Source organism: Uranotaenia lowii, chromosome 2, assembly GCF_029784155.1.
Source record: "Uranotaenia lowii strain MFRU-FL chromosome 2, ASM2978415v1, whole genome shotgun sequence".
Taxonomy (NCBI): domain Eukaryota; kingdom Metazoa; phylum Arthropoda; class Insecta; order Diptera; family Culicidae; genus Uranotaenia; species Uranotaenia lowii.
This window is the reverse complement of record NC_073692.1, coordinates 391,076,046-391,089,940: the sequence shown is the minus strand read 5'-3', so window position 1 is coordinate 391,089,940 and position 13,895 is coordinate 391,076,046. Positions and strand designations below refer to the sequence as shown.

Genomic DNA, 13,895 nt, shown 5'->3' with positions numbered 1-13,895 from the left:
CAAAAATGACAAAAATGACAAAAATGACAAAAATGACAAAAATGACAAAAATGACAAAAATGACAAAAATGACAAAAATGACAAAAATGACAAAAATGACAAAAATGTCAAAAATGACAAAAATGCCAAAAATGCCAAAAATTACAAAAATGCCAAAAATTACAAAAATTACAAAAATTACAAAAATTACAAAAATTACAAAAATTACAAAAATTACAAAAATTACAAAAATTACAAAAATAACAAAAATTACAAAAATTACAAAAATTACAAAAATTACAAAAATTACAAAAATGACAAAAATGACAAAAATGACAAAAATGACAAAAATGACAAAAATTGAAAAAAATGACAAAAATGACAAAAATGACAAAAATGACAAAAATGACAAAAATGACAAAAATGACAAAAATGACAAAAATGACAAAAATGACAAAAATGACAAAAATGACAAAAATGACAAAAATGACAAAAATGACAAAAATGACAAAAATGACAAAAATGACAAAAATGACAAAAATGACAAAAATGACAAAAATGACAAAAATGACAAAAATGACAAAAATGACAAAAATGACAAAAATGACAAAAATGACAAAAATGACAAAAATGACAAAAATGACAAAAATGACAAAAATGACAAAAATGACAAAAATGACAAAAATGACAAAAATGACAAAAATGACAAAAATGACAAAAATGACAAAAATGACAAAAATGACAAAAATGACAAAAATGACAAAAATGACAATAATGACAAAAATGACAAAAATGACAAAAATGACAAAAATGACAAAAATGACAAAAATGACAAAAATGACAAAAATGACAAAAATGACAAAAATGACAAAAATGACAAAAATGACAAAAATGACAAAAATGACAAAAATGACAAAAATGACAAAAATGACAAAAATGACAAAAATGACAAAAATGACAAAAATGACAAAAATGACAAAAATGACAAAAATGACAAAAATGACAAAAATGACAAAAATGACAAAAATGACAAAAATGACAAAAATGACAAAAATGACAAAAATGACAAAAATGACAAAAATGACAAAAATGACAAAAATGACAAAAATGACAAAAATGACAAAAATGACAAAAATGACAAAAATGACAAAAATGACAAAAATGACAAAAATGACAAAAATGACAAAAATGACAAAAATGACAAAAATGACAAAAATGACAAAAATGACAAAAATGACAAAAATGACAAAAATGACAAAAATGACAAAAATGACAAAAATGACAAAAATGCGAAAATGACAAAAATGACAAAAATGACAAAAATGACAAAAATGACAAAAATGACAAAAATGACAAAAATGACAAAAATGACAAAAATGACAAAAATGACAAAAATGACAAAAATGACAAAAATGACAAAAATGACAAAAATGACAAAAATGACAAAAATGACAAAAATGACAAAAATGACAAAAATGACAAAAATGACAAAAATGACAAAAATGACAAAAATGACAAAAATGACAAAAATGACAAAAATGACAAAAATGACAAAAATGACAAAAATGACAAAAATGACAAAAATAACAAAAATGACAAAAATGACAAAAATGACAAAAATAACAAAAATAACAAAAATAACAAAAATAACAAAATGACAAAAATGACAAAAATGACAAACATGACAAACATGACAAAAATGACAAAAATGACAAAAATGACAAAAATGACAAAAATGACAAAAATGACAAAAATGACAAAAATGACAAAAATGACAAAAATGACAAAAATGACAAAAATGACAAAAATGACAAAAATGACAAAAATGACAAAAATGACAAAAATGACAAAAATGACAAAAATGACAAAAATGACAAAAATGACAAAAATGACAAAAATGACAAAAATGACAAAAATGACAAAAATGACAAAAATGACAAAAATGACAAAAATGACAAAAATGCCAAAAATCACAAAAATGACAAAAATGACAAAAATGACAAAAATGACAAAAATGACAAAAATGACAAAAATGACAAAAATGACAAAAATGACAAAAATGACAAAAATGACAAAAATGACAAAAATGACAAAAATGACAAAAATGACAAAAATGACAAAAATGACAAAAATGACAAAAATGACAAAAATGACAAAAATGACAAAAATGACAAAAATGACAAAAATGACAAAAATGACAAAAATGACAAAAATGACAAAAATGACAAAAATGACAAAAATGACAAAAATGACAAAAATGACAAAAATGACAAAAATGACAAAAATGACAAAAATGACAAAAATGACAAAAATGACAAAAATGACAAAAATGACAAAAATGACAAAAATGACAAAAATGACAAAAATGACAAAAATGACAAAAATGACAAAAATGACAAAATTAACAAAAATGACAAAAATGACAAAAATGACAAAAATGACAAAAATGACAAAAATGACAAAAATGACAAAAATGACAAAAATGACAAAAATGACAAAAATGACAAAAATGACAAAAATGACAAAAATGACAAAAATGACAAAAATGACAAAAATGACAAAAATGACAAAAATGACAAAAATGACAAAAATGACAAAAATGACAAAAATGACAAAAATGACAAAAATGACAAAAATGACAAAAATGACAAAAATGACAAAAATGACAAAAATGACAAAAATGACAAAAATGACAAAAATGACAAAAATGACAAAAATGACAAAAATGACAAAAATGACAAAAATGACAAAAATGACAAAAATGACAAAAATGACAAAAATGACAAAAATGACAAAAATGACAAAAATGACAAAAATGACAAAAATGACAAAAATGACAAAAATGACAAAAATGACAAAAATGACAAAAATGACAAAAATGACAAAAATGACAAAAATGACAAAAATGACAAAAATGACAAAAATGACAAAAATGACAAAAATGACAAAAATGACAAAAATGACAAAAATGACGAAAATGACAAAAATGACAAAAATGACAAAAATGACAAAAATGACAAAAATGACAAAAATGACAAAAATGACAAAAATGACAAAAATGACAAAAATGACAAAAATGACAAAAATGACAAAAATGACAAAAATGACAAAAATGACAAAAATGACAAAAACGACAAAAATGACAAAAATGACAAAAATGACAAAAATGACAAAAATGACGAAAATGACAAAAATGACAAAAATGACAAAAATGACAAAAATGACAAAAATGACAAAAATTACAAAAATGACAAAAATTACAAAAATTGAGAAAAATGACAAAAATGACAATAATTGAAAAAAATGACAAAAATGACAAATATGACAAAAATGACAAAAATGACAAAAATGACAAAAATGACAAAAATGACAAAAATGACAAAAATGACAAAAATGACAAAAATGACAAAAATGACAAAAATGACAAAAATGACAAAAATGACAAAAATGACAAAAATGACAAAAATGACAAAAATGATAAAAAAAATCATGTATTTAACAAAAATGATAAAATAGAAAAATAAAGTTCAATTAGTGGCAAATAACGATATTCATATATAATTGATGATAATTTTCGTATACTTTTATTCCATATGCAATGTTGCAAACATAATTTTGGATGTACTGCGTAAGGAATTCTTTTATCATAATATGATGTTTCAGAAATATGAAAACTAGAGATGTACCGAACAGTGCCAACGGCGGAATACCGAATTGTGACCTTTTCCACTATTTAGCCAAACGAATATTCGGTTGAATATTCTATTGAGTCTTTAATGAAAAAAGGAAAGTGATTACTTCAATTTCGTTCTATTTATTCCACTTCAATGCCCCTCATGTTTTTGAGTCGAATAGTTTCAACCAGCTGCTATAACTAGAAGATGTATTACAAAATCTCTTTTAAGAAGGGGTCCCTCTGATTTTCAAAATGCATTTGAATCACCTAAATAAACGAAAGGACATCAGATGACTTGTCGCTTCTAGAGTGTTAATCATCAAAGAGGTTGGGTTTTATGGAATCTGGTACAAACATGTCGAAACAGATGTCAAGCAAATTGAAATTGCTTTTATCATATCGAATTAGATGAAGGTTGAATTTGAGCAGGATAACTTCAAACTAGTTGTTTTCAACACAATATATATATAGGAATTGGGTTTTATCACTAAATATTCAGAGTGAAACCGGTTTTCGTTAAAAAAAAATCATTCAGTTATTTATTGAACAAAAAAATTTAAAACCCTCAATAGTTTAATTTCATCATCAAATCTCGGTGTATATAATCATGTACTTTTTAATTCAAATACCTACTGAACAAAATGATAATTTTCTCCATAACTAAAACTCCATTTGATATCATCTCTCATTGCAGACTAATGGTAGCGACCCCCACGATCGGCAGCCAGCTGTGGTCCGTGAGTAAGTTCGCGCTGCGAACTTTCAACACAATCCTGGTCAAGGTGCGGCGACGGCAACAGGTACAAGAACCGCTAAGTGTGATTCTCTGTAGTTAGAGGAACCGCGTAGAAAACGTAGTAGTTATTAACCAAAACCAACAATCCTTTTTAAAATCTTCCCTCATCCTCACAACAAAACACCACCATTGATCGTTGAATCTGTTCAATCAAACGTACCTACTCGTTCTTCTTGTTACATCATCCCTTGGTCCATGCACAACATCTAATCATCTACAGATTGCTGCCAACGTCCAGTGCCAGATAGCGTACACCGAGTACTCGGCCGACGGAAGTCAGCTGGTGGCGAAGCAAACGAGACGACTCAGCCAACGATATGGATCCCTGTTGGATGTGCGGGTGGATCAGGAGGGCGAACTGGTAGCGGTCACGACCGGAGGCAATCACAGTTTCCACAACGAATTGGAACCGTCCTCGGGACAGCAGGGCCGAGACCATCCGGACGGAGTCAATGAGGATCACCCGGACTACGACACATTCGACCATATTCTGCAGGCCACCTCGCACAACGATGCGATGTATGCGTACTACTACATGGATGAAAACAATAAGGTTTGTAACTGGTTGATTGTGTTTTCTCTTACAAGAAACTTCCAGTAACCGTTTTAAAAAATCTCAATTTCAGGTCAAGGTGACGGAAATTTTCGACATGACCGATGACGATAGCCCGGCACTACACACGACACACGAGCGGGATCTGAATCAGCAGCTGGACTTCGACAGCGAGTGGGAAACAACACAGCCAGGTACGATGCAGGCGGAGTTGACGTCGTCGGAGGCACGATCCTCCGGCAAACGGCACAGTTGGGTTTCGTCCATGAATCAGTGTGTATGTCTCTTGTCTTTGTCCTATTTTTTCCGATTTATGTAGCTATTGCAGCAGTGTGTGTAAATTGGTGGTTTCGTTTAGCTGGTGGTAGTTAGGGTAGCTTTGTGTTTAACCCTTCATTTCATGATTTTTTATTTTTCCTTAAAAACCATTTTTTACAGTTTGAAATAATGAGTACATCAAGAAAAAAATTTAAAATAAAATACGATTTTTCACTTTTTCCATACATTAATTGTTGCAAATTTGTTACTTTATGAAACGAAGGGTTAATGTTTTTCGTGTTAGAGCATTTTGGAAGGCTTTTTATTTTTGTATATTTTGCCATACAAACTAGATCAAGGAGCTTTTATAGGAGACTGAATCTCTAAAATTTTTGGAGTGCAAACAGCTTGAAAGTTTTGTCAAGATCTTAGATTAAACTCGAAAGAAAAAATTACAATAATAACAAAAATCACAAAAATGACAAAAAATTACAAAACTGACAAAAATGACATAAATGATGAAAGTGAATGACAGGAAATTGGGTTCATAGAGGTCAGGTCAGGCTAGCTCAACAGTTACTCTAAAATCGGAATGAACCCTGAAAATGTTTATACCGTCGAAAGTTACGTTTACCTCAGTTCATTGACATTCCTTAGAACTAGATTCCGTTACGTTTAGTGGTTGATTTTTACTTCTTTTGGGCATTCTGTTGATCTTCACCAGCAAAGTTTGAAGCACATTCGCTTTTGTATGGTGGTATCTCTTTCGAATGGGCTTCAACTTAAAGCGGAATCGTAGACGACTGAGGCTCTACTCCTAAAGAAGCTAAAGAAGCACTTTCCGCCACTGACTTCAATTCCATATTCCATGTATTTCGTACCATGCCAGTAATCTGTCGATGTAATCTTGGAGTGCAGCGCAATACACTACCGAATCTATGATTCAGTAAACTTTAAAATCATCAGCAAACAGTAGAATGATGCTAAATCGTTTATAAACAGTACGAAGATAAGTGGCCCTAAGTGGCTGCCCTGCGGTACAGCAGACGGCATGTTGAAAACAGAAGAGTGAGTACCACGAATGTTTATAAAACCACGACGATTAAGCAGATATCGCGACAACGTTTAAGTCTTCTGAGCCAGAGGTCATGAGATCGAGTCTCGGTCACGGCATACATACTTCACTTTCTGGGGGCTGGTGGTGTTAGCATTAGTACGATGCTAGCCATTAAACTAAGGTTGCCAGGATTTTTTCCACTCCCATCCGGGCCTAGCAATTCCGGGCATTTTATCAAAAAAAACTGGCAAAATCCGGGCATGGATTTCAATTTTTCAAATCCAAAAACCGGTCAAAATTTATGTGTTATTGTATATAAAAGCAAAGAAAAAATGCAAAAGAATGAAATTAATATTTTATTAATGTAATTGCAGACTTCCAAAAACTTTTTGGAACACTTAAATATTTAAAGGTTGAAAATTTCCATACCGTTAATCGATTTTGCTAAAACTTACTCAAAAACTTTGATTTTTTTTTTGGCTCCTTTGTAAAAATTGTGAAAAAATCCGGGCAATATCCGGATTTTTTTCACGATATCCGGGCAACCGGGCCGGACCGGGCAATCTGGCAAGCTTACAAGAAACCCTTGAAAGATGTACGCTTTAGCCTTAAGTAGAATTTAAATCTCTTCAAAAAAACATGTAGTTTCAATGAGATCCTATATGTGTGTGTTCGTTAAAAAAAACATATTGTTACCCAGACAGGAAAGCCCATACAGGAAAGCCGTATGACGATGCTGTGTGGAACTTAATCGAAGGCCTTGACGACATCGATGTATATTGAGTCCACTTGCAGTTTTTTATATGTTTCGGTCAATGTTGAGCTTTTGTTGACAATGCCGTGGTGGACATCCGGGACAGCTGCAGTACAAAATCTTTCGTACATCAAGACTTATTATACTTTGGAAGAACCAGCAAAGAATGAGCAAACGATGAGCATTTTCAGAGTTAAAGATCGAATAAATTGATGCCATTTTCCAAAGCGCTGGAAAGGCACCTTTCAGATCGAAAGATTAAAAATGAAGCAGAGTGGCGGGGCAAGTGGTACAGATACAGCTATTCTAGAGACCAACTACGATGAGATCCCATCTGACTTCGATCCTTTCGAAAAATCAATCGATACCAGCACTTTTATTACCTCCTGGTCTGAAAATAAGGGCTGCGAGACAGCTATTCTAGAGACCAACTACGTTGGGATCCCATCTGGCTCCAAACCTTTCGAAAAAAGTACCTCCTGGTCTAAAAATATAGTCCATTGTCGCGGTTTGGAAATATTGTAAAGTAACCATTAGTGAAGTCTGAAGAGAGTGATCTGTACATGCTACTAAAAAATTCGGCAAAAAAACAGCAGAATCCTTTCGAAGACTTGTGATACAGCTCAGTTGGTAAGTCAGTTGTCTCCTGAGCCAATGTCCGCGAGTTCGAGCAAAAGAGTAAACTTCGAACACAGTTGTACCGGATGAGTTATTTAATAACGATCTCTAACTGCAACGTTGATTAAGTCGCGTGGGCCGTAACGATGGTAATACGATTATAATCGAAACAAAAAAAACATAACGCTTTCTGATGTCCGTCCTTGAAACGTTACAAATAAAGGAATAAAGTTTCCGAGTCAGCGACTACTGATATATTTCAAGAAAGAAGTAGAATCTTGTTTCAAGTTGCGTTCGATGTTCAAAATATACTGATCAAAGGCAAAGGATCGAAGGCAGCGTTTCGCGTTGCCGAATATTCTGTCTCCATCCTTCTTGAAAACTCTCTTGACGATAGCACAATATCGTTCTGTGGGGTGAAGTTGGGGGCAGTTTGGTGGATTAATATCTTTCTCAACGAAATCTACATCGTTATCCTCAAACCATCTAAGAGTAGATTTAGCATTGTAGGCTGACGCCAAATCCGGCCAGAACAATGATGGAGTCGTATGTTTCTTATATAGTGGCAGCGACTTTTTCTGCAAACACTCCCTTTGGTAGATATCGGCATTTATTGTTCCTTTTGTAAAGAAACTCGCTGATTTCATTCCAAAAGAGCAGATTGCCTGCCATACAAGCACTTTCTGGCCAAATTTTTCCACCTCAGTCGATATCATTTCCTTGACCCTAACTATGATTTCATAACGATGGGCTGACGTTAAATTAATAAAGCATGAAAACAATTACAATTACATCTCGTGGTCACTCACATCCACCCCAATAGCTGCAATGTAGAATTGTGGTCCCGGAATAGTACTGGAATCCTCTTTTATATAAGTTTCATTTTTGTTCTGCCGTTTGTTTGGACACTTTCTGCTACTTGTATGTCTTCAGGTTGTTTCGCTTCTTGATCCGCTGTACCATTCCGATCGATGTCCCAGCTTTTTTCGCCAAATCTCGTATGGACATCGATCGATTCCGGTTGATGAGGTTGATTACCTTACGGTCCAGATTTGGGTCAGATGGTCCTGGTTTTCTGCCTCTTCCTGGCAAATTATCGAACGTATAGTGTTCCTCGAACGTGTGGATGATGGATTTTACGCTCGCCGGATGAATGCCGAAACGTTTCGCCACTTCATTCATCAAGATGCCCTTCTCTCGCATCCAAGTGTCCAACACACGAATTTTAAAATCTTTTGGGAGAAACGAATGTTTCAACATAAACAAAGCGCTGGTTCACTCTTGACAGATCAAGACGCTACATACAGGTGAACACAGTTGTGTGCGTTCACGTGTTAGTAAGTAGAAGGCCCAAATATGTTTATAGTTAATTTTTGATACAATCCTTATTTCGCTTGGAGCGAAGGGCGCGGAGAGTCAGAATGGACGAAAATTGCTAAAAAAGCACTCTCTGTGCGTTTGTTCATTCGATCGTTTCCAGTTTTGTCGGAGAATATTCTCAGAACTAGAACTGACCGACAGAAAATAATTTCGGACAAGTTAACTTGATCGGCATTGGAAAGGGAATCATTGGAAAGAGAAGTCATCACGTTCTCATATTTATTGCTAAGTGTTAACACGTTCGTCGCTACGCTCATTTTGGTTGGTTTACTAGCCGGACCCAAAGAAATTCTCGGAGCGAGAATGCAAATAGGCAGAACTCCACTATTTGCAACGCGTGACTAAACTGAGCGGCTAACTTGAGTAAGAGAGCGTCACACGTTTTTGATGTGACGGGGCCTCCCAGGAAATACACCCGTCACACGAACATGGGTCCCATGGCGACAAACGTGTTAAACAAGTGATAAACCAGTGATAATTATCAGATCTGCTCGATTTGCTTCTCTGACTGTGTGTGCGCTCGTAAAATCTCCCACTGATTATGGTACCGCGTCATCTACGCTTAGATCTTCAAGCTCTGCTTGCCAGTTTATGTTCATAAACAGTTCAATGACATGATCAATTGCACAATGCGCAAAATCCAAATTTTGCTGGTGGGTACTTGCGGTGCCCATTAAACTCATTAGAAAATTAATGCCCTATCAAAACAGAAGGATGGTGAAGTCTGCCAGTGCTCAAAATTGCCCGGAGTGGGTGTACAACATCAAGGATTCTTCCATTTGCGTTTACGAGCGAGCACATCTGAGACAATCCAGAAGCTATTGTTGATTCTTTCACAGCTAGCTTCTGCTCAGTGGAGGCGTTAACCGGCACAAACCCATTCGAATCTTCATCAAATCTCCAGTTTCAACTGGGTAGATTATAATCCCCAGCTACGACGTTCATATCCTGGGTAGTAGCAATGTTTATTATGTGATCAAGAGCATAAGTTTCGCTATTTGGCCTAAAGTATACACAACCCAGGTATGTGTATCGGCACCGATTCCCGATCCACACAACAATTAGTTCAAGATGATCACATCCGTGAATTACGACCGAAACTGTGTCGATGTTGTTGACGACTGCAATCAGTACACCTCCTCCACGTCTTAGATTCCCACAAAGAAATGATAACTGAAGTCGTTTAAAATGGTGTTGAGAATCGCAACTCCAACTGCATAATGAAAAGATCGTATAAAATGTCGTCTGATGTCAGTTTAAATCGGATATGATCGAAAGCCCGCCATCAGTCTTCTCGACCGCATTTGCTTGTGTAGTTCATAGTGAGCACGACTACCGTTGATCATTCGCCGCCGGATCTTTAGGCTGGTGTGATTGTCTGCGGTCATCAGTGAGCTGAAATAGACAGTCTTTGACTATCTCCAGCTCGTCGCTGTCGTACGATTTCTTTTTCTGTACAAATATTTTTTTTTTAATTCAATTAATATTTATTGGGCCAATTCACTTTTACAAATTTCTATGATCCGAAGGTCTTTTTTTACAATTGTCTTATTGCTAGGGGGTTGAAAAAGGTTTGAGGATGAAGGAGAGAGTTTGGGAAGGTTGGGTTTATGAGTGGTTTCGCTTTGCCGAAGAGCAACAGAGGATGGTTTCTTAGACTAACTATTTCCAGATGGATTGCTGATTGTCCAGATGCTGAAGTTAGGTGATCTCGTTTTTGTTGCTGCTGATGTGTTGTTCTTTCTTGTGTTTGCTGCAGGTGGTTTGTTTGTGAAGATATCATTTGTTGAACGTTTCCAGATCGGGTGATTCTAGCGTAGCTCTGTGGGTTGTTGGTGGTTTTGATTTGCTGGCGGGCTGCAGTGACAGGAATATTTTGCTCAACACTCATACGAAGAGCAGCAGATACCTCTATCCATTTGGGGCAAGTTCGTTCGGATGGCCAGTGATCAGAGGCTTTGCATGTGTGACAGAATTTCGTATCGGAACATTCGCTGCTGTCATGTTTCGAGCTGCTGCAAATTCGACATCTGCTTTCGTTTGGGCAACGTTTTTTTTCGGATGGCCGTATGTGAAACAAAGTCCACACAGTAAGGGTTGAGGAATATACACTCGTGTACGGACTCGCAAGAGTCCAAAGTTCACATACTCTGGGATAACAGTACTGTTTATTGTTAACACCATAGTTGGTGTTACGCTTATGCCTGTTGCTGTTTTCTTTATTATTCGTCGTATCTTCGTAATTTTTTGGGATGCTAGTTCAACAAGCAATTCCTTTTCAGTCATGTCACTAGCTTCTTGACATATTACCACAAACTTGCGTTGGTTCAGATTTGGGCGCTTTCCTATTTATATAGGAGTTCCGTCCAGCAGTTGATTCAGCTGAGCCAAATGTCTTGCTTGGTCTTTGTTCCGTAGTTTGATCACGTACCATTTCCGAACATGATCAAAAAACGCGCCTTCAATTTTTCCTGACTGCTTTTCGATAGATTTGCCCACGACAAATGGGTTAGGTAGTTTGTGTCCTTGCTTTGCTGTTAGAAACAGGTAGTAGAAGCGTCTTGCAGGTTCTGCGGGTCCAACCATTCGGGTAATGTCCGATCAGGATTGTCTCCGGGAGACGGACTCATGACTAATTCGCGCTAAACTTCAGCACACATACAAATTTGGGGATCGTTAGCCTTTTAAGAGAGAATTGAATACGAAAAAACGCGACCGATCTTGCCGAACGCTGAGAAGGAACTTCTTCTGTACAAATTAAAACCTTTAAAAGATTAGTTTACATTGCGCTAGTATAAAATGTAGTTCATGTTTGATAAGTTCAGAGAACAAAGATGCATTTGAACTTTATCTAAAATGTTAATACTGTTGCTTATTAATCATTTGTACATTACGTAATTATAAGCAGCAAGGAATCTACGAACAGTACGATGTTCTCGTGATCCTCAACTGATCGATGTCTCTTCATCTTTACTAACAGCATGTTCCATTTGATATGTGTGTACAATGGTTTTAATTCTGATTACAAATATACGTTTTTAATAATTTAAAATATAAATAATAATCTCATTCATTCCTTCTAGATTTCCTCTACACCGACCCGTACGGTGGAAACAATATGATCGACCTGGACGAGCTGATTGATCCGTGCCTATACCTGAATAGCAGTAGCAACGGCGCCAATAGCAACAACCATCACCACTACCACCAGAACCATCACTATCATCACCAACACCAGCAGCAACCAATGCAGCCTCAGTGGCAGTGTTCCCAGATTCAGATCGAAGAGTTGCCTAGCGACGAAACGTATCTGCAACCGGAAGCGGACCAAGCGCAGCAGGCTTTGATTTCTGAGGCAGCCGCGCTGCTTCTGAGCAAACCTCCGGCTCACTCCTCCGAATATACGGTCATGGACATGTGAATGAGAGATCTAGCCGCAACCTACTGTGATTGCCACCGAACTGATATTATATCTTATTCCGGAAATCGAAGAGTTACCATTTTAACCAAAAACAAGGAGAAAAAACAAAAAAAGTGTGAACGAATAGCGAATGCGAGTTTGATTGAGATTTGTACACCCTGGTTCGATTTTGCATGTGAGCATGATCGACAAATGACAACTATGTGTTCTTATACAGCAGTAGCTATCAAACCTCACTGAAGTAGAGGTGAAACTAGCATTCGAAGATAGGCAGGAACCTAGAATCAAAGCTTCCGAAGAAAGTTTTCTATTCAACCGATGTGCAACCTTATTAGTGAAAGCAAGTTTTATGTTGTTGTTTCAACGGAATACTATCCATATGACAATTTTGTGCTCTACCTTTTTCTTAATTTTAGCCAAGTCAACAGTTTTATTCGTATTTTGTTTTAGCCAACTTAATGTGATGATTTTATATCGTAAATAAATAGCATACCAGCTATCGAAATAGAATATAGAAATCATATACCTACACTTCCAAACGGCTGTGCAATAAAAGATTTTATCAGCAGAGCCATGGAACTTGTAACCTGAGCCATTAATAGAAACATAAATTAAAACAGAAACCATATTCAGAGGCTTCACAGTTAACTAAATAGCAGCTTTCAGTGCATCGGAAAAGCAGGTTTGTTTTCCGAAACATGGTGCCAGTTTTATGCGAAACACAAAAACATTAGTTGTATGTAGAATAATCTGGAAAAAAACGGCCGATGATTCGAGCAGAACTCGCATCGCTACTGTAACACTTTGTTCAACAATGTGACAAAGTCTAAAAGGTTTTGTATGATTTTTTACTTTTATGTTCCAATATCAAGGTTACCTACCTACTATATTTACATATGTATGTAGCATGATGTAACGAACACGTGGATATAACTGTAGTAACTAAAGCTCTTATATTTTTGTCCTATATTTATATATTTTATTTAACAATAAATACTGAAATAACTGGAACTCCTAAACTCATTTGTGCATCCGAAATCCCAAGTGACAGAAAATATGTGTACATCAAGGTTTTTTTAAGACGATTTTTATTTTTTTTGTACAAAAACTGTTGCAAATTTGGCGCTCTATGAAACAAATTGTTAATAGGCCAAATCTACATTTGATCATCGGAATCAAACACCCTAAAGGGCGAAGAATTTCTACGGTATTAACCCAAAATTTGAGCTGAAAAGAAGTCGACAAAATTGGTAATACACCGTTGAAGCTTGAAAATGCGAAATACCGGTCAGGATGGAGATCCGTTTCAAATAACATTTTCATCCGTTTCAAGTAACAAAATACTGGGGGCATACCATCCATAGTTTTTATACTGCAGATATACTCTTAAGAATGTATGCATT

At 35.2% G+C, this 13,895-nt stretch overlaps 1 protein-coding gene across 5 annotated transcripts in view; it reads left to right on the top strand.

Moving 5' to 3' along the window:
- LOC129745266 (1-acylglycerol-3-phosphate O-acyltransferase Pnpla3-like) overlaps nt 1-13,494 on the top strand; it is a 76,345-nt gene extending 62,851 nt beyond the window's left edge. For 3 of the 5 annotated variants that reach the window (XM_055738227.1, XM_055738226.1, XM_055738230.1), the window contains 4 exons: nt 4,350-4,455; nt 4,672-5,004; nt 5,078-5,198; nt 12,155-13,494. In XM_055738227.1, the coding sequence (XP_055594202.1) occupies nt 4,350-4,455; nt 4,672-5,004; nt 5,078-5,198; nt 12,155-12,492 (898 nt within the window). In that variant the 3' untranslated portion in view covers nt 12,493-13,494. Of the gene's footprint in view, nt 1-4,349; nt 4,456-4,671; nt 5,005-5,077; nt 5,282-11,979; nt 12,069-12,154 lie in introns of all 5 variants that reach the window. The other 2 variants (XM_055738228.1, XM_055738229.1) reach the window with 2 other exon arrangements.
- Nucleotides 13,495-13,895: the final 401 nt, after the last annotated feature.